At 42.5% G+C, this 20,784-nt stretch overlaps 1 protein-coding gene across 1 annotated transcript in view; it reads left to right on the top strand.

The window, feature by feature from the left end:
* Positions 1-10,609: 10,609 nt before the first annotated feature.
* LOC140486003 (protein FAM124A) overlaps positions 10,610-20,784 on the top strand; it is a 41,607-nt gene continuing 31,432 nt past the window's right edge. Inside the window, exon 1 of the mRNA XM_072584520.1 lies at positions 10,610-10,747. Within this exon, the coding sequence (XP_072440621.1) occupies positions 10,701-10,747 (47 nt within the window). The 5' untranslated portion in view covers positions 10,610-10,700. The remainder of the gene's footprint in view (positions 10,748-20,784) is intronic.

Genomic DNA, 20,784 nt, shown 5'->3' with positions numbered 1-20,784 from the left:
ATGAGTATGAAATGTTAGCCACTACAGATAGCCATTACATAGCTGCAAAGTTACCATGGCTGGATCCTGAACATTCCAGGGTATTTGACATTTCGGAATGACAGGAAGACCGGCAAAGGAGTATGTTAGATATGTTAATAAAGGATGGGATCAGTGCAGCAGTGAGAAATGATCTTAGTTCAGAGGATCAAGGTGTAGAATCAGTTTTGCTTCTGGTAACTAGTGTGTCACCACGTTATTTAATATGGAATATCAATAAACAAATTTCATCATATGATTTAATGCCTGGGACTTCCATGGGCTGAAATTATTTTGAAAAGGGACAGAAAATGCAAATTTGAAGTGGCCAAACATCACCCGACTCACACAAGTTGGCCAAATTCATTAAACCAATATGGAATACACAAGTGACAATTCTGAACTAAAATTAACACTGTCTACCTAAAAGAATTAAACCAGTCAATCCCTGCCACATCCAGCACTCACCTCCTGTACCCAGGGGAAGATCCTTCTTTCCCATTGGATTTGCTCCATCCTGAGTTCCTTCACATGTTAGAGGTGAAACATCACCTACAGTTGTCTAGCCCAGACACAGTGAACTCAGCACCCAGAATATATAAACTGGTTGCTATTTGAAGAGGCTGAGGCAGAAGCAAAGGAGATGAATGTTTGACTATGGAACTGAAGTAAGCTAGAGAAGCTCACTCTCTCTCTCTTTCTCTCCCCGCCCCTGAAGAAGGTAGACCCAATCACCCAATGATAACTGGACTGGAAAAAATGTCAGGAAATCAACAACTTAAAAGTTAACTCCAATATTCTCTGCTGTTGGCCATCAGAGCAATCAATTGTTTTAGGTTTAAAACCTTATAAAAACAGAAGGACCTGGGGTTCAGGTAAATAATTCTTTGAAGTTGGTATCACAGGTGCTTAAAAAGGCATTTAGCCTGCTTACCTTCATTGCTGAGTCCTTTCACTATAGGAATTGAGATGTCATGTTGAGGTCATACAGGATGTTGGTAAGGCTTCAGCTGGAATACTGTGTCCAATTCTGGTCACCCCATTATAGGAAGGATATTATTAAAACTAGACAGGGTTCAGAAGAAATTTACCAGGATGTTGCCGGGTATAGAAGGAAATTTAATCATAAAGAAAGACTGGATTGGCTGAGATTTTTTTTCTGGATCATAGCAGGTTAAGAGGTGACCTTGTAGAGGTTTATAAAATAATGATGGGTATGGTTAATGGTAGGTGTCTTTTCCTTAGGATGAGGAATTTCAAGACTAGGGGTCATATTTTTAAGGTGAGAGGAGAGAGATTTTAAAAAGATATGAGGGTTAAACGTGTTAACAGGGTGGTTCACATGTGGAATGAACTTTGTAAGGAAGTGTTGGATGTAGATTTAGTTACCACATTTGAAAGATAAGTACATGAATAGGAAAGGTTTGGAGGGAAATAGGCCAAATGCAGGCAGGTGGGACTAGTTTAGTGGGATTATGGTCAGCCTGGACTGGTTGGAACGAAGATAGATGACTAAGACTCTATGATAGTCAAAGGATTCTCACCTGTACTTTTATTTTTCTCTGTTTTGTACTGCACCCTTTCGAGCTGATGGGTTGGAAGTGGACTCTGATTAATAGTGGTGTGGATTCTATCAGTCAGAGTCTATTTGCCAGTCAAGCAACACTCTCTTCATATACAGCATAAAATGCTGCTGTCCCTTTACTTTGGTATTTCTTGCAAATTGTCCTGATGTGTGCAAGACAAAAAGGTGTTTCAAAATGTATTGTTTTCACCAATACTACAAGAATTTAGTGAATTTTGACTTAGTGCATAATATCTATAATATTTCATTGATTGCTAAAATATCCTACTTGATTGCTCAACATACAGATCTAGAAAATTACCTTGAATTCATTCCATCAACTCTTCCTCCACAGTGTTCTGCTTTGGTCAGTTCTCTTCCCAAATCAGTGGCCTATGGAGTGTGAGGCAGATAAAGCAGACTCATGCCTGTTCCCATGCCTGTTTATTCTGGAATAGGTCACCAGCCTGTTGCCAAAGGCTGAAGACTGAAGGGCACCACTCCGCATCAAGCATGGCTGACTAGGAGACTCTCCTGTTTTTGCTGCCTATTGGGAGTGTTCCTGAAGGATTTACAGATTGATATTCAATCCTGTTGGCCATATTGTGAACGCATCTTGTGTGGCTATGGGAGTGGGACTCACACCCAGAGCGTCTGGATGTACCAGTGTGCCTCAAGATCCCACTATGGCTCTTTGGATTGATATAGACAGCTTCTAATTGGAGGTGATTTAAACAGATTCTATTTCTAATAAATGGACCTATGTGGACTTAAAATAAGGAAGTCAGTAAATTATGCATAAATTGAGAAAAAGGCTTACTTGGAAAGATCTATCATTCACCTAGCCCCTTTTATGGTGTGGGACATTCCTGAAGCAGGGATGATTTTTACAATTGATCTTTACTTTGGAGTATAGTATCTACTGTAAGATAAAATAAATTCCTATATAGTCATAACAACAAGATTCCAAAAGCAGCAATGAAAAGGATGACTAATTTTGGCGATGTTAGTTGAGGGATGAATGCTCTCTTTCCTGCTTATCTTTAACTTCTACATCCACCCTACCAACCAGACATGATTTAATATCACAGCTAAAAATAAAACTACACCTTCAACAATGCAAGGTTCTCTCAGTACTGCACTGGAATACTCATGTAGGTGTGGATCCAACAACTGACTTTTGGTGAAAATGCTACCACTGAGCTAAGGTGATGCTCAAAACGAATGGCTGTTTAATCTTCAGAAAAGATACATTACAAAGAGATGCTTTTTCTTCCTGCTTTTGACACGGGCAAGTCTGGCATTTATTGTTGGAAGGTGATGCCAGGCTTTTGACTTGCACTGTATAGTAAAGGTAGCTCTCCAATATTGTGAGCTAGGGAATTTCCAGACTTGGGCCGAGAGATGATGAAGGGACAGCAATATATTCAGCAATTCAACTCAATGAAAACAAGTCAGTAACAACAGGAGATGGAAACTGGATTTTGTAATGTCATCAGCGCCTTGTTTTAATGCTTAGTCCTAACACTGGGGAACCCGTTCCACCGTCCACTGGAAATGTCAGAAGTCACACGCCACCAAGTTATAATCTGATAGGTTTATTTGAAATCACAAGCTTTTGGTGTGCTGCTCCTTCATCAGGTGAACTGGAAATGATGGCAGGGAAATCAGGCCATAGTCATGAACCTTTGTCTTATCCCCTTCTACCTGATCATTGTCCCAGAATCAGCAGTAAAATCTGCCAAGTGTCTTATATTTCTATTAAATCGGCATTATTCGGAAGTAAGGCAAATAATGGAAAATGTCAAGCATTGTAAGAACAACTTACAGTTTGGTGAATTTGATATTTTTCTTGCCACCCTGTTGACAGATCAGAAAATAGCAGAATTGTTCACTATAAAGCACTTTCTTTTCCACTTACAATAGGATGACTTACTTTAAGATCCAGGAAAAGGAGTATCATTGCCTGGTGCAGCTGCCTGTGTCTGTGTTCCACACCAGACAGAGGTTAGAGTTACTCAGTGTTGGAGGTTAGGAGTTGAAACCTGATAGACTATGTGTTTATTTGAAGACTCACTATATTTAAATCATTGCATTCCAAATGTCTGACAAATGTCACGCAACACTGATACAATGCATTGAAGGTTTACATTCTAGATAGACTTTATCCTCATCCCAGAGGATGTTGTTTGTCTGTTTGAGATGTTTGCTTCCTTTAGCATCCTCACTAACCCTCCCCACGAAGGAGTTTATTCATTGAAATGTGTCTGTGACCATGGAAAAATATTCTGTTTCCTTCAATTCCAGGAGCAGAATAGAAAAAAATACAAAAGAAAAAGCTGGCATTTATAAATCATCTTTTAACCTCTCAAAGTGCCTTATGGACAATGAAGTAAATTTGAGATATTGTCGTTGTTTCTATGTGGGAATTACCGAAGTCCATTTGCACACAGCAAGATCCCACAAAAAGCACTGTGATATTGGCCAGATAGTTGGTTCTTGGAATAATGTTACACGGAGATGCAACAATGTCATCTAAAAGGCCACCTCACCTCTGACAGTGCAGCACTCCCTCAACACTGTCAGCTCAGATTGTATTCTCAGGCCCACAGCAGAACTCGAATACAAAACCTTCACATTCTGGGCTGATGATAGTACCTTAGTCATTCACTGATATGTTTCAACCCTTCACCTGCTCCCATTTCTGACATACCATGGCTGTCTGTACTTCAACACCATTTACCCCAACTAACTCCACATTCCTCAATACTCTCACCCCTTCAGGAAATATGCCTGAATTCCCTCACTATATCAATTATTTTCTTTATACTGGCCCTACTGAGATCCTTTCACCTTGTCAGAGATATCCAATTCTGAAGAAAGTACCTAAGCTTTAGGTATTTTTAATCAACCTGTTTAGCTATGTTGTGACCCACATCTGGGGCAGATGGGACTTAAACCTGGACCTTCTGGACCAGAGATAGGGACATTACCATTGCACCACAACAATGGGTAGCAAATGAGGGCTTGTCCAGGATTTGAACACAGGACCTCTTACATCATTGTACAATAGATCCCAAAGCAAGAATCACACTGTGAGACTAGCAGGCAAACTATAATATTCAGATTTATATCCATGGCTTTTTCTTTACTGTTTCATGGGATGCTGGTGTTGCAGGGCAATGCAACATGTGCTGCCCCTAATTACACTTGAATAGAACGCGGAGGATCATTTGGTTTGATTTATCATTGTCACATGTACCTAAGTACAGTGAAGAGTTTTGTTTTGTGAGCAGTACAGGCAAATTATAGCAAACAAGGACATATAAATCATAGGGTGTTCAGAGAGAGTGAGGCATACAAGGAGAGAGCTGCACAGGAGGTACACGTGAGGGAGGTCGACATTAGATTTGAAATTGGAGAGATCCATTCAGCAGTAGCGAAAAAGCTGTCTTGAACCTATTGGTACATGTTCTGTATCTTCTGCCTGATGGAAGAGGTTGGAAGAGAGCATTACCGGGGGTGGGAGGGGTCTTTCGATGATGTTGGCAGCCTTTCTGTGGCAACAATAACTATAAATGGATTCCATAGATGGGAGGTTGGCTTCCATGAGGAGGGGTCTGGGATGTGTACATAATTCTCTGTAGATTCTTATAGTCCTGGGCAGAGCAGTTGCCATACCAAGCCATTATACACCTGTATCCCCAAGTCTTTGAGCTTGGTACCTGGATTACTGCAAAAACATCTTCCATTACTAATAGGAAGATCCATGTAAAAGTTTAAAATGCACATTTATTGCTTGTGATTCTACAAATAGAGTCTCTTTATTTGAGATCTGCAATCTGTCCTTCAAATAAGGTGGAAGATAATATTCAATTAAATAGGAACAAATTAATGTCTTGGTCAAAATGGTGGCCTGTCTTTCCCTTCTCTACAATGACAATGTTCATTAATAATAACAAGAGAGACAGAACTTGTATTTATAATTGTACCTTGTCATGACCTCAGAATGCCCCAAGTAATTTATGGACAATGAAGTACTCCCGAAGATCAATTAACCTTGTAACCTGGACAAACACAGCAGGACACTCTGTGATTAGTATTTTCCCACAAACAGCAAATGAATGGATAATCAGATGATTTCCTTACAAGGTGCTGGTTCAGGAAAAAAAGCTCACAGTAACTCGGTGGTGGGAAAGTTGCTCAGTTGTGTGTGATAGCACCTCTGGGTATATAAGAAAAAAGATCAAGGTGTTGATGTAGTGCGGAACGTTAACCCGAGCACTGGGAAAACTCAATGCTCTTATTTGAAAAGATTTACGGAATCTTGCACGTCTCCTAAAAAGTCAGACAGAACCTTGGTTTAACATCTCATCAAAACAAAATGCTTCTTCAAAGATGCAGTACTCAATCGTTCACTCACTGCTTAAGAAAAATGACGATCGTTGTCAGTATGTGAAAACGAAGTTTGCATTTGTATAGGATCTCGCATAACCTCATGCTGTCCTAAAGTGTTTTTACTTATCGAAGGGCACATGATGATATCCTATTCCACTTGCTAAATATGGGAATGCATGCTTGTACAGGAGTGGAGTCTGCTTTGATAGTGGTTCTTACCACTACATTACCAATTGCTACATTTGATAATGACAGTAAAACAATGAATTAACATTTTCTCATTCAAGAACACAAGTGGAAAAGCAAGCATATGAACCTTCTCTGTAAACACAATACCTCCCAGTTGCTGTCTGATCTTCTTTAATCCCCATCCTGTCCCCCTAAGCAGCTGTGATGCAGAATAATGAACATTTCTATAACAGAATGAAGCTTTCTGCCTATAAAAGATTTGACACTAACCTCAGGCCCATGGAAGGGAAGGCATTAGGGTTAGGGTTAGTCTTATCATTGCTAGCCTATTAGTTCAACAAGCCAGCTAATGTTCTGGGGTGAAAATGTGTTGCTGGAAAAGCGCAGCAGGTCAGGCAGCATCCAAGGAGCAGGAGAATCGACGTTTCAGGCATAAGCCCTTCTTCAGGAATGAGGAAAGTGTGTCCAGCAGGCTAAGATAAAAGGTAGGGAGGAGGGACTTGGGGGAGGGGCGTTGGAAATGCGATAGGTGGAAGGAGGTCAAGGTGAGGGTGATAGGCCGGAGTGGGGTGGGGGCGGAGAGGTCAGGAAGAAGATTGCGGGTTAGGAAGGCGGTGCTGAGTTCGAGGGATTTGACTGAGACAAGGTGGGGGGAAGGGCAATGAGGAAACTGGAGAAATCTGAGTTCATCCCTTGTGGTTGGAGGGTTCCTAGGCGGAAGATGAGGCACTCTTCCTCCAACCGTCGTGTTGCTATGGTCTGGCGATGGAGGAGTCCAAGGACCTGCATGTCCTTGGTGGAGTGGGAGGGGGAGTTGAAGTGTTGAGCTACGGGGTGGTTGGGTTGGTTGCTATGGGTGTCCCAGAGGTGTTCTCTGAAACGTTCTGCAAGTTCTGGGGGCCTGGGTACAGATTCTGCTATGGCAGGTAGTGGAATTTAAATTTAATAAAAAATTGGAGTCTATTAATTAAATGAAACCATTGTTGATTGTTCAGGGGAAACCCCATCTTGTTCATTAATGTTCTTTAGGAAGGGAAATCTGCTGCCCTTACCTGGTCTGGTCTACATATAACTCCAGACCTACAGCAGTGTGGTTGATGCTCAATTACCCTCTGGGTTATTAGGGATGAATGCATAGAACAAAACACTATTACAGCTCAATCCAATATCCAATCATTTCCCTATTGGAGCAATATTTGGTCTTTGGAGAACCAGGAGGCTGAACTGGTACTTTTTAGAATGGGTAACATCTTGTAGATTCACCATTTATTTTAAGCATAGCTTCAACCAAGGCAAGAGATCAAGAGAAGTTGAATTATAGAGGCTACAGGATATAAACAAAGCAAGGTCTAGCATGGCTCAGTGGCTCAGTGGTCAGTACTACTGCCTCACAGAGGGGTGGTGCTATGGCACAGTGGTTAGCACTGACACCTCACAGTGCCAGGGACCTGGGTTCAATTCCAGCCTTGGAGTTTGCATGTTTCTCTCCTTCTCTGCGTGGATTTCCTCCAAGTGCTCTGGTTTCTTCCCACAGTCCAAAGGTGCGCAGGTTAGGTGGATTGGCCATGCTAACTTGCTCCATAGTGTCCAAGGATGTGTGGGTTAGCCATGAGAAATGTGGGGTTACTGGGACAGGACGGGGGGGCTAGGTCTGGGTGGGATACTGAATGGTTCCACACCATAGGGATTCTATGCTTTGCCCTAAACTTACACAGCACTTTCTTTCTCATCCTATTTGTTCACTTGAACGAGCACCATTGTGGAGAATAATTCCACACCACTTGAGAAACGAAAAGCAGCATTTGAAGAGTAAAAACAGCCTTCCTTTGATTCACGAATTCTTATCCTAAGACTAGGCCTTACTGATGCAGTGGAAGTGGAGGCCAGAGACACATTCATTGAAAAGTAGGCAAAATTCAGCACAGACCTCCTTCCCCAATCCTGCATCAATCCAAGGACTGCTTCTGATGGACTGTGGAAAGAATTCTTCTGAGAACAGAAATTCCTACCTACTGTTTGCAGCAGCTCAAGTCCAACAGGACTCAGCTCGGAGTGGCACTGAGGACAGCGTGAAGAGAAAATGGGTTGAAATAAATGTGAGGGGGTGGACGAACAGATAATATTGAATGGTAAGGAGAAGGTGGCAATAAATAAGAGAAAGATAGGGAGAAATCATGCTACTGAGGGGACAAATAAGCGGTAAACTGAAGTGAGGAATGAATAGTAAGAATGAAAGTGAATGAGAAAGGAACAATAATTCTAAATGTGGTGGGAAACAAAACAATAATTGAGAAAGGATGGAGAGTGAAAAATTATTAGTTCGAGTTGGACAATAGAGAGAAAATATCAGTTTGGACGAAGGGAATGAGAAAGGGCAGGGAAAGTAACAACTCTTTTAAGGTTGTAGGGGGAAAGTACCAAATGAGATGGAATATGCTGGTGTGAGCTGCAAGGAGTGACACTGTAACATGTTTCAGGAGCAGTTGGAGAGTTGAATGTAGACCCTGTGTTTTCTGGGGAGCAGATCCTGTTCAACAAACACACTGCACTACGTGAAGCCAAAGAATAGAAAATGATTCAACAATTTGGCTCCTCCTGGTAATGAGTTTCAGAATCCAAGCAAATTGATCTTTTTTTTATGTTGCTTATTTCAAACACGTGTGTATGTGTGTGTGTGTCTGTGGATTTTTGACCAGGTCCAGTCGATGGAATGGTGTTTAGTTTTATGCTGGTCTATTATGAACTTTGACATTGAACACATTGACCATTTTGGTGGTGAGGGGCCGAACCCTTATTTGAAAGTCCTCTCTGAGCTGCAGATGCCCAATACAGGCTCCTGACACAGCACATTGGGTTACGAAGTGAAAGTAAAAGTCCCTGAGGGTCGTGACAGCAGACAGTGTGGTATCCTGTGCTTCACTCCTGCTCCTCGGATGCTCACAGAAGTGATTGAGTATCGAGCTCTGGCTGGGCCTCCTCTCTTTCACCGTGGTTTGTGTTCCAATCGAAAATAGCCATTGTCTTTATGTCATGGGGCCTTGATTTCCTCATTAATGCCTGAAGGGGACGGGCTCTTTAGACAGCAAGCACAAAGATGCCCTCTTTAAAATGGAGCCTGACACATTGTAGATTGGATTCCCTACAGTGTGGAGAAACAGGCCCTTCAGCCCAACCAGTCCACACCGACCCTCCAAAGAGTAACCCACCCAGGCCCATTTCCCTCTGACCAATGCACCTAACACTATGGGCAATTTAGCATGGCCAATGGGAGGAAACCGGAGCACTTAAAGGAAACCATGCAGACATGGGGAGAATGTGCAAAATCCACACAGTCGCCCAAGGCTGGAATCAAACCCAGGTCCCTGGCGCTGTGAGGCAGCAGTGCTAACCACTGAGCCACCATGCTGCCCCGATGGTCATGGTGCTGCAGGATTACCTATCCCAATTCCAGACTGGCCGCTGTCACTTTAACTCCAGGAGAATCTAGGTTAGATTAGATTAGATTCCCTACGGTGTGGAAATAGGCCCTTCAGCCCAACAAGTCCACACCGACCCTCCAAAGAGTAACTCACCCAGACCCATTTCCCTCTGACTAATACACCTAAAACTACAGGCAATTTAGCATGGCCAATCCATCTGACCTGCACATCTTTGGACTGTGGGAGGAAACCGGAGCACCCAGAGGAAACCCACGCAGACACGGGGAGCATGTGCAAACTCCACACAGACAGTCACCCGAGGCTGGGAATCGAACTTACCACTGAGTCTCCGTGCCACCTCAAGAGCCCGTGAAAATTGACTCCTTGGTGACCTTACGGCTTCAGTGAAGAGAAAAATAAGTTCTCTTCCTTGGAAATAACTCTGTCTTTACACCTTTTAATTTGTCAAGAGCTACACACCATTGTGTGTACCATTTATAAAGATACACTGCAGAAATTCACCTTATACAGCACCTTCCAAACCCATGACCATGAAGGACAAGGGCACCAGAGACATGGGATCACTACCACCCTGCAAGATCTCCTTCAGGCCATTCACCATCCCGACTTGGAAATATATTGCTGCTCCTTCACTGTTGCTGGGTTAAAATCCTGGAATTCCCTCCCTATGGGTCAACCTACAGCAGGTGGGAGTGCAGCGGGGTGGGAGTGATGCAGTTCACCCCTACCTTCTCCAGGGGCAACTAGGGGCGGGCAATAAATGCTGGGCCCAGCCAGCAACTCCCACGTCCAATCATTTAAATTAAAAAGCATTCAAATAGCTGCAGTCACTCTCAATGTAACACCCTTTAGATCATTGCTAAATGCATATTAGAGAACTAAAAATGATGATCAAACCCCCGGTTCTTCGATGCATCCTTACTGTTGCAACAGTTGTGTTGTCCTGCCCAGTTTTCAGTCCCACCCCGCCCCTATTACTGCACTGGCAAGGTTAGCTCCCACAGGACTGGGCTGTCCCACTGTGTGAGAGCGAGCCCAGCCCCAGTGCCCCCAGAGCCAGCGAGGCGGAGTCTCGGCTGGAAAGCGGGGAGATGGAGAGCAGCAGTCCCAGGGAGCTCTCGGAGCCAGAGAGCAGAAGGTAAGCGGCTCAGCAAAATGGGCAAATGTGTAATTGGGGGAAGTATTCAAAGTTGCCGCGCGTGTGTGATTGTCAGCTTGGCTCTGGGTGTGTGTGTGAAAGTCAGAGAGCCGACAAACCTGGGAAATCGTGTTACCGGTCCCTACTGAGTCTACTGTGGGAGAAGTGTGGGGTCCCCGTTTGATCCGTCCTAAATAATAATAGAACAGTCCACATGAGCAAAGACTGTGTGCTTCTCTGTAATTAGAGGATGTGCTTTTCATGAGTGTATTCGCACAGAAATATTTCTTACTATCTCTCTATTTCTCTCAATCTCTTCAATCTGCAGCCTGTAAAAGTGGTGACAAGTTAGGCTTGTTAAAACGAATCACAGCTATCTGTCACTGGCAGATGTGAGGTCTAAGGTAATCTCTGGAGCATGTCATGGGGTCAAAGCTGTGACTAAATGGCTATGTGAGAAACAGGATGGTTGAGAGTGAACATAGGGGTTAGGTTTCACTGTTAAGAATGAGTGGCACAACTGTCTAAGTAAAATACTATCAGGAACATGAAGTACACACAAACAGATAACAGGCCCGCACTTCAGACTCTGCAGCTCAAAGGTAACCTGGCACTGGCAGGCAATTCTGAACATACTACTGTTGTATCTGATGGAGCTTTTTGTTCAATAGTGCTTTTGTTGTCTCCAAACTATTCCCAGTGTTTTCCTAACCAACCTCTTATCTCCCAGCCTCCAATAACATCAACATTGCGACGTGCTGATGTCTGTTTCCTCATTCATACCGAGTCCTGTTTACCAAACATCTCTGAAATCGCTGATCTGCATTAGCTTCTCAGTCCAGGGTTTAGGAATTTTGCTTTCCGATACTCGGATAGCCTTCCACGTCTCTGTAGTCTCCTCCAGCTCCACAACCCTGTGACACCTCTGCATTCTTCCAATTCCAGCCTCTCCTGACCCCAGCACCTGCTTATTCCCAGAATTGGTGGCAATTCCGTGAGCTATCTATGTCTGAAACTCTGGAATTCCCTCTACTATCGCTCTTCCGTCTACTAGAAATTTATTAAAAAGTTGTCAATTAAACCATCTTTCTGTCCCCTTCTTTGGCTCACTTTTTGTCTGATTACAATCTAACCAGCTTGTGCGTCGGAGGCTGAGGGGTGACCTTATAGAGGCTTACAAAATCATGAGGGGTATGGATAGGATAAATAGACAAAGTCTTTTCCCTGGGGTCGGGGAGTCCAGAACTAAAGGGCATAGGTTTAGGGTGAGAGGGGAAAGATATAAAAGAGACTTAAGGGGCAACTTTTTCACACAGAGGGTGGTACGTGTATGGAATGAGCTGTCAGAGGATGTGGTGGAGGCTGGTACAATTGCAACATTTAAGAGGCATTTGGATGGGTATATGAATAGGAAGGTTTTGGAGGGATATGGGCCGGGTGCTGGCAGGTGGGACTAGATTGGATTGGGATATCTGGTCGGCATGGACGGGTTGGACCGAAGGGTCTGTTTCCGTGCAATACATCTCTATGACTCTATGACTCTAGGAGCATTGTTGAGTCATTTTCTTGTGATATATATAGTAATGTAAAAAGGTAAGATTCATGCATTTGTAACTGCACGCTAGTTGGTTCAAGTTGTTTCTTAAACTGACAATAATGAATACCTGGAAGGGAGACTGGGAATTTGACAAAGGGATTTGATTCTGTCATTAGCCACATAAGGAAAACGAGTATCATCTGGAAGTATTATCTGAAGCCAGGAATTCAATTACAGCCTTGGAAATCATTTCCTCACAACTATTGCCTTAAAAATAATATTGTAAGCAATAAGCATATGGGTTTCTCATGACATCACTGTCTTTGCAGCCTTTGAAACCACTGTGTTTAAGGAATTACACAGGGCACTAATACATCCCACAGTTCAGCTTCAGCATCTGGTCCACTAGTGCGTTCTTACCAATGTCAAGCACCACTGTGGGCAATGGTTGACTCTAGGCTAATATCAAAACATTGGAAAAAAATGAAGTTATCGCTTACAAAAAAAAAGTAAGAAAGACTTGTTTGTATAGAGGTTTCAGGAGCATCCACTCTCTGTGGTTTACAAACAATGACGCACTTATTGCAATGGAGTCACTGTTATAATGTAGATATCATAACCAATTTGCACATAGAAAGATCCCACTAACAGCAACGGCGTAATTGGCAGAGAATTTATTTTAGGGATGTCAATGGAGCAATAAACAGTGGCCTGGATACTACGGGAGATGTCCCCAAGCTTTGAATAGTGATGTGGAATCTTTCATGTCCAACTGAGAGAATGGACAGCCCTGAGTTTAATGTATGATTGGAAAAGTGACAACTCTCCCACCCCACCACTGCATTCCCCACTTCATAGCCCCTCCCAACTGTGCAGCACTGGATTGAATGTTCAAGATCCTGGATTGGAACAACAACCCATGATTTCTAACTTGAGGAAAGATGGATAAGTGTCCAAAAATGATGGCCTGAGACTGACACGTACACTGCTAGTGCAGTCATGTAGGTAAAACACACACCGATACAATCAAACGTTATTATTGGTGATCTACACCTTGAACATATGAGAGTACTACAAAATGATGGATGAATATGCCAAAGTCTTTGAAGACAATTTCCCTTACTAATGCATTTAGAGAGTGCCAATTCAGATTTCCCTGAATGATAATACCAAGACTTTAGAGATAAATGTTGAAGACAAGTTACTCAAAAAAAAAGCTTGCATTCTTTGAATATAGAAGGTTGAAGGCTGATCTGATCGAAGTATTTAAAATGATTAAGGGATTTAAATCAAGAGGAACTAAGTCCCTGGTTGGGGAATTTCAGAGGGCACAAGGGGGCACGACCTTACAACTGGAGCCAAGACCTTCAGGACTGAAAGCAGGAGGTGTTTTACCACATGAAAGATAGATGATAAATATCTGGAATTTTCTGACCTCAAAAGTCTCTGAATGCGGGAGGGCACTTGGAATTTTGAAGAGTGAGGTTCGTAGATTTTAGTTTGGTCAGGATATTAGGGACTTGGAGCAAAGGTGGGTCAATGGAGTCAAGGTCTTGATCTAATTCGAAGATGAAGCATGCCTCAAGGGACTGAATGGCCTCCTGCTGTTCCTCATGATATCTTTTGGAGGTAGCCTGCTGATCCCCATTCAGTTGAATGATGAGAATAAAGAACCCTGGGACATCTTAAATTACTTCATAATGGCTTTGAAAATGGAACCTGAAAGCTTGTTGCAAGTTGAGATCTGCTGCAAAGACTTGACTTGATATCTGACCGAAACCCCTAGGCAAGTGATCTACCATGAGAGCTGCTCCTGTTTGGTGATAGACTTTTTGTCATAATGCATTTAATTTACACAGCTGACCAAGCAGGTTTAACATCGCAGTTCAAAACAAAGGTAGACTCTCTGTGCTGTGTTTGGAAGGACATATATAGGTACAGAGAGAAGGTGAGGACTACAGTTGCCAAAGATCAGAGTCGAAAAGTGTGGTGATGGAAAAGCACAGCAGGTCAGGCAGCATCTGATGGACAGGAGAGTTGAAGTTTCGGTCATAGGCGGTACATAAGGAATGTACATATAAGCAAGGGTCAGTTGTTCATACAGAATAATTTACCTTGCATAGCTATGTACTAGTATAATGCAAATGATAATGCATGCCTTCAATTCATTATCCATTGTAATTTATTGTAGAGTCATGGAGTCATAGAGATATACAGCATGGAAACAGACCCTTCAGTCCAACTCGTCCATGCAGACCAAATATCCCAACCTAATCTAGTCCTGTCTTCCAGCACTTGGCCCAAATCCCTCTAAACCCTATCTATTCATATACCTATCCAGATGCCTTCTAAATGTTGTAATTATACCAGCCTCCACCACATCCTCTGGCAGCTCATTCCATACACGTACCAATTTCTGCGTGAAAATGTTGCCCCTTAGGACTCTTTTATATCTTTCCCCTTTCACCCTAAACTCATGCCCTCTAGTTCTGGACTCCCCCACCCCAGGGAAAAGACTTTGTCTATATATCCTATCAATATTTAAATATTTTAATACTTCACAAAACTAGTGCAGTGATTTTAAAATCCTTAGGGTTGTGTTAAAATCCGTCCATGTTTGCTCTCCTCCCAATCTCTGCAACAACCTTCCAGCGTGACAATCCTCTGAGAATCTCTCCCACATCCCAGATTTTAACCACATCAATACCACTAACAGCCAAGCTAGTTAGGCCTTAATCTCTCGGTTTGCCTCACTAAACCTGCATACCTCAATCTCTCGATATATATGATACACACCCTTTAGCTGCTCTTTTAAAACCACTTCTTTGGGCACTAGCATAACATACCTTTACATCTTCAGTGTGAAATTTTACTTCATGGTGCTCCTACTATTTCGAAGGTGCTATATAAATGTAACTTATTTTTGTAAGGCCATTTTAAAGGATGGAGATAATGAACTGCAATAACAAGAGAACCGATACTGCCACACAATAGGTACTATAGTCAACTGAGCTGAGAGTTTCAATGTGCTAACTGTATTATGCAGGTGGTTCCCACTCAGTTGGTGCTGATTTTGTGTATAAGAGGTTAGCAACTCTTGGGGTGAGCTCAGTATCTGAAGGAGTCGTTTCACTCTGAAATTTGTGATTTCTCCATTCACGATTCACAAGATTGAGATTACTTAAAGAATAGACACCATTGTATACAAAGTAAAGAAGAGTTGGAGGCAAAGAGCAAGCTTCAGGTTGTGATCCAACCCCATGTGTCTATTGATCTTTACTGGCCATCCCAGCTTTTCTTTTTATATGTGGCAACATTCCTTACATTTTTTTTATTGCAAAATATACTTTATTCACAAAGGGATCTCTTTGTGGACATGTACAGTTAATAAAGCCATTCAGATCTATACTGTCTTTACTTATAGAGACGTAGAGGTGTACAGCACAGAAACAGCCCCTTCAGTCCAACCCATCCATGCCACCCAGATATCCTAGCCTAATCTAGTCCCATCTGCCAGCACTTGGCCTATATCCCACTAAACCCTTCCTATTCATATAGCCATCCAGATGCCTTTTAAATGCTGTAATTGTACCAGCCTCCACCACTTCCTCTGCCAGCTCATTCCATACACGTACCACCCTCTGCGTGAAAACATTGTCCAGTCGGTCTCTTTTATATCTTTCCCCTCTCACCCTGAACCTATGCCCTCTAGTTCTTGACTCCCCACTCCAGAGAAAAGACCTTGTCTATTTATCCTATCCACACCCCCTCATGATTTTATAAACCTCTATAAGGTCACCTCTCAGCCTCTGACGCTCCAGGGAAAACAGCCCTCGCCTATTCAGTCTCTCCCTACAGCTCAAATCCTCCAACCCTGGCAACATCCTTGTAAATCTTTTCTGAACCCTTTCAAGTTTCTGTTGCAGAGCATTTAATGAAATGCATTTCAGAAGCATGTCAATATTACCCTAACAACCAATTTTATTCCCTCATCAAAAATACAAGGTCATTAGATATGAATTGTTTAGATACGATGGCTCTCCTTAATTAATCCAAATGTGTTCAAGCTACTGTTCTCCAGCCTTCTGTTGATAATCCCCAGTCTCAGAGGGATTGGAAATTTAGTCTTTGCCACTACAATTTCCACTGTTACTGTCTTCAGTAATCCTTGGATGCATCTCATCAAGTCTGACTCACAGCTTCTTCATTCTATATCCTCTACAATGTTAAACCTTTCAGGTGTCTTAATTTCCTTCTCTTTTTCTATAGCCTGAAACCATTTTCTTCCTTCATACAAAGGTGGACACAAAATCTGTATTTGAAATCTCAGCCATCTCCTCTGCTTTCTTTTCAGTTCCTAACTGGATCTACTTCTCCTTTTATGACATTTTTACTAGTTATATATGGACTGAAAACATTTTGATTCGCGATTATATTAATTTTGGCCTCTTTTAGTACTTCTGCTGTGCTTCTGATATTTCATCATTTGATTCTCCCTGAACATTCCAAATTTAGCCTGGATATCGGTTGAACTAGCAACCACATATTTGTAATAAGTGCATTTTCTTTTTCCATCATAATTTATCTAATTTGTTATCCAGGGAACTTTGGACTTGTGTGCCCTTATTCATGGGAATATATCTTGACAAGGTCAGAACTATCTCTACTTAAAAGCAGCACAATGTTCACTTGCAGGTTTGATTCCAATTTATCTGAGTCAGATCCATTCATACCCAATTGAAGTTTGCTTTCTCTTAATTAATTACTCAGATTCTTAGCTGAAGTCTTTGCCCACAGACAGAAGATACAAATGCTTGCCTTCCAGTTTTAAAACTTGATGAACTGAGTGACTCTGACAGATTTTGATGTGATACTTGATTTCAGTTCCAAAGAGATGTACAACACAGAAACAGACCCTTCAGTCCAACTCATCCATGCCGACCAGATACCCTAACATAATCTAGTCCCATTTGCCAGCACCCGGCCCATAGCCCACTAAACCCTTCCTATTCATAGACCTATCCAGATGCCTTTTAAATGCTGTAATTGTACCAGCGTCCACCACTTCCTCTGGCAGCTCATTCCATACACGTACCACCCTCTGTGTGAAAAAGTTGCCCCTTAGGTCTCTTTTATGTCTTTCCCCTCTCACCCTAAAACTATGCCCTCCAGTTCTGGACGCTCCCACCCCAGGGAAAAGACTTTGTCTATTTATCCTATCCATGCCCCTCATGATTTTATAAAACTCTATGAGGTCACCTCTCAGCCTCCGACGCTCCAAGGAAAACAGCCCTAGCCTGTTCAACCTCTCCCTATAGCTCAAACCCTCCAACAACTGGCAACGTCCTTGTAAATCTTTTCTGATCCCTTTCACGTTTCACAACATGTTTCTGATAAGAAGGGGATCTGAATTGCACACAATATTTCCAAAAGTGGCCTAACTAATGTCCTGTACAGCTGCAACATGACCTCCCAACTCCTATACTTAATGCTCTGACCAGTAAAGGAAAGCAAACCAAACGCCTTCTTCACTATCCTATCTACCTGTGATTCTACTTTCAAGGAGCTATGAACCTGCACTCCAAGGTCTCTTTGTTCAGCAATACTCCCTCAGACCTTACCATTAAGTGTATAAGTACTGCTCTGATTTGTTTTTCCAAAATGCAGCATCTCACATTTATCTAAATTAAACTCCATTTGCCACTCCTCAGTCCACTGGCCCATCTGATAAAGATCCTGTTGTAATCTGAAGTAACCTTTTTCGCTGTCCACTACACCTCCAATTTTGGTGTCATCTGCAAACTTACTAACTATACCTCCTATGTTCAAATCCAAATCATTTATATGACTGATGAAAAGCAATGGACTCAGCACTGATCCTTGTGGCGTACTACTGGTCACAGGCCTCCAGTCTGAAAAGCAACCCTCCACCACCACCCTCTGTCTTCTACCTTTGAGCCAGTTCTGTATCCAAAGTTCTCCCTGTATTCCATGAGATCTAACCTTGCCAGTATATTAATCCCCTTCCAATTCAGGTGCAATCTGTCCTTCTTGTAGAGGTCGCTTCTACCCATAAGAGATTCCAATGATCCAAAAATGTGAATCCTTCTCCCCTGTACCAGCTCCTCAGCCATGCATTCATCTGCTCTATCCTCCTATTCCTGCCCTCACTAGCTCATAGCACCAGGGGTATTCCAGATATTACTACCCTTGAGGACCTCCTTTTTAAATTCCTGCCTAACTCTCTCCCTTCAGAATCTCATCCTTTTCCCTTCCTATGTCATTGATTCCAATGTGTACAATGACCTCCTGCTGGTCCCTCTCCCCTTTGGGAACATTCTGCACCCTCTCTGAGATATCCTTGATCCTGGCACTAGGGAGGCAACACACCATTCTGATTTTTCGCTACTGGCCACAGAAACATCTGTCTGTGCGTCTGACTAGAGAGTACCCTATCACAATCAATTGCTTAGAACCCAATGTACCCCTCATTACATTACAGCCAGCCTCAATACCAGAAACTTGGCTGTTCATGCTACATTCCCCTGAGAGTCCATCACCCCCTACATTTTCCAAAACAGTAAACTTGTTTGAAATACGAATAGCCACAGAAGAATCCTACACTACCTGCCTACCCCTTCTACCTTCCTGCAGACATAATCATCAGTAACATGAAAACTCTCTCTAAATGCCCACATCCAACAGAAAGAGCACAATACTCTACTAAAGGCCATCTTTGCTCCTTTACAATCTACAGACCCAGAAAATAGCACCATCTCTTTGCTCTAAAAAGTGCTCTAGGCTAACTTAGTACTTATATTTTACATTTTTAAAATTTATTTGAAACAGATCTCAATAAAACATATAATCAAGAAAGAACCCACTCTACTCACTACTGTAGATTTACAGCAAGGTTACATGTTAAAAACTATGCACTTATCTGCTCCTGTGCTGTGAGCTCTCCCACACAGGTTCCTCCAAGGTCAGCTGTGAATTCCGCTATTTGTTCATTTTTCCTAGATGCACTCCGATGTCCAGCGATACATGAACTCAAACAGCAAAGGCAGTAACTGTGCAGATTCACTGCCGTGTCAGTTAGCAGTGTAGGTTTCTTTCTCTCTCTCCTTCTCTGACCATGTGCTCACTGGTATTGTGCAATGAACCAGAATTGATCAGGGACCTCGAAGTGAAGGAGCCATTGGGAAGTAGTGACCATAATACAATAAGCTTCAATCTGCAATTTGAGAGGGAGAGGGTACAATCAGAAGTGACAATATTTCTGTTGAATAAAGGAGCTATGAGGGAGGAGCTGGCCAAAGTTCAATGGTGTAATACCTTAGCAGGGATGACAGTGGAGGAACAATGGCGGATATTTCTGTGTATAATACAGAAGATGCAGGATCAGCTCATTGCAAAAAGGAAGAAAGATCCCAGGAGGAGGCATGGGTGGCCGTGGCTGACAAGGGAAGTTAAGAAAAATATAAAGTTAAAAGAGAAAAAGTATAACATAGCAAAGATAAGTGGGAAACGGAGGACTGGGAAGCTTTTAAAGAACAACAGAGGATTACGAAGAAGGAAATACGCAGAGAAAAAATGAGGTCCGAAGGTAAACTGGCCAAAAATATAAAGGAGGATAGTAAAAGCTTTTTTAGATATGTGAAAGGCAAAAAAATGGTTAAGACTAAAATTGGGCCCTTGAAGACAGAAACAGGGGAATATATTACGGGGAACAAAGAAATGGCAGAAGAATTGAACTGTTACTTCAGATCTGTGTTCACTGGGGAAGACACAAGCAATCTCCCAGAGGTAACAGTGGCTGAAGGACCTGAACTGAAGGGAACTTATATTTGCCAGGATTTGGTGTTGGAGAGACTGTTAGGGGACTGAAGGTTGATAAGTCCTCGGGGCCTGATGGTCTACATCCCAGGGTACTGAAGGAGGTGGCTCGAGAAATCGTGGATGCGTTGGTGATTATTTTCCAGAGTTCGATAGGTTCGGGATCAGTTCCTGTGGATTGGAGGGTGGCTAATGTTGTATCACTTTTTAAGAAAGGTGGGAGAGAGAAAGCAAGAAATTATAGACCAGTTAGTCTGACCTCAGTGGTGGGAAAGATGCTGGAGTCTATTATAAAGGATGAAATTACGACACATCTGGATAGTAGTAACAGGATAGGTCAGAGTCAGCATGGATTTATGAAGGGGAAATCATGCTTGACTAATCTTCTGGAATTTTTTGAGGATGTAACTCTGAAGATGGATGAGGGAGATCCAGTAGATGTAGTGTACCTGGACTTTCAGAAAGCTTTTGATAAAGTCCCACATAGGAGGTTAGTGAGCAAAATTAGGGTGCATGGTATTGGGGGCAAAGTACTAACTTGGATTGAAAGTTGGTTGGCTGATAGGAAACAAAGAGTAGTGATAAACGGCTCCATTTCGGAATGGCAGGCAGTGATCAGTGGGGTCCCACAGAGCTCAGTGCTGGGACTGCAGCTTTTTACAAT

The sequence above is a fragment of the Chiloscyllium punctatum genome, chromosome 15 (genome assembly GCF_047496795.1).
Source record: "Chiloscyllium punctatum isolate Juve2018m chromosome 15, sChiPun1.3, whole genome shotgun sequence".
Classification (NCBI taxonomy): Eukaryota; Metazoa; Chordata; class Chondrichthyes; order Orectolobiformes; family Hemiscylliidae; genus Chiloscyllium; species Chiloscyllium punctatum.
Note: the sequence above shows the minus strand (reverse complement) of the source record. Positions and strands in the feature narration are given on the sequence as shown.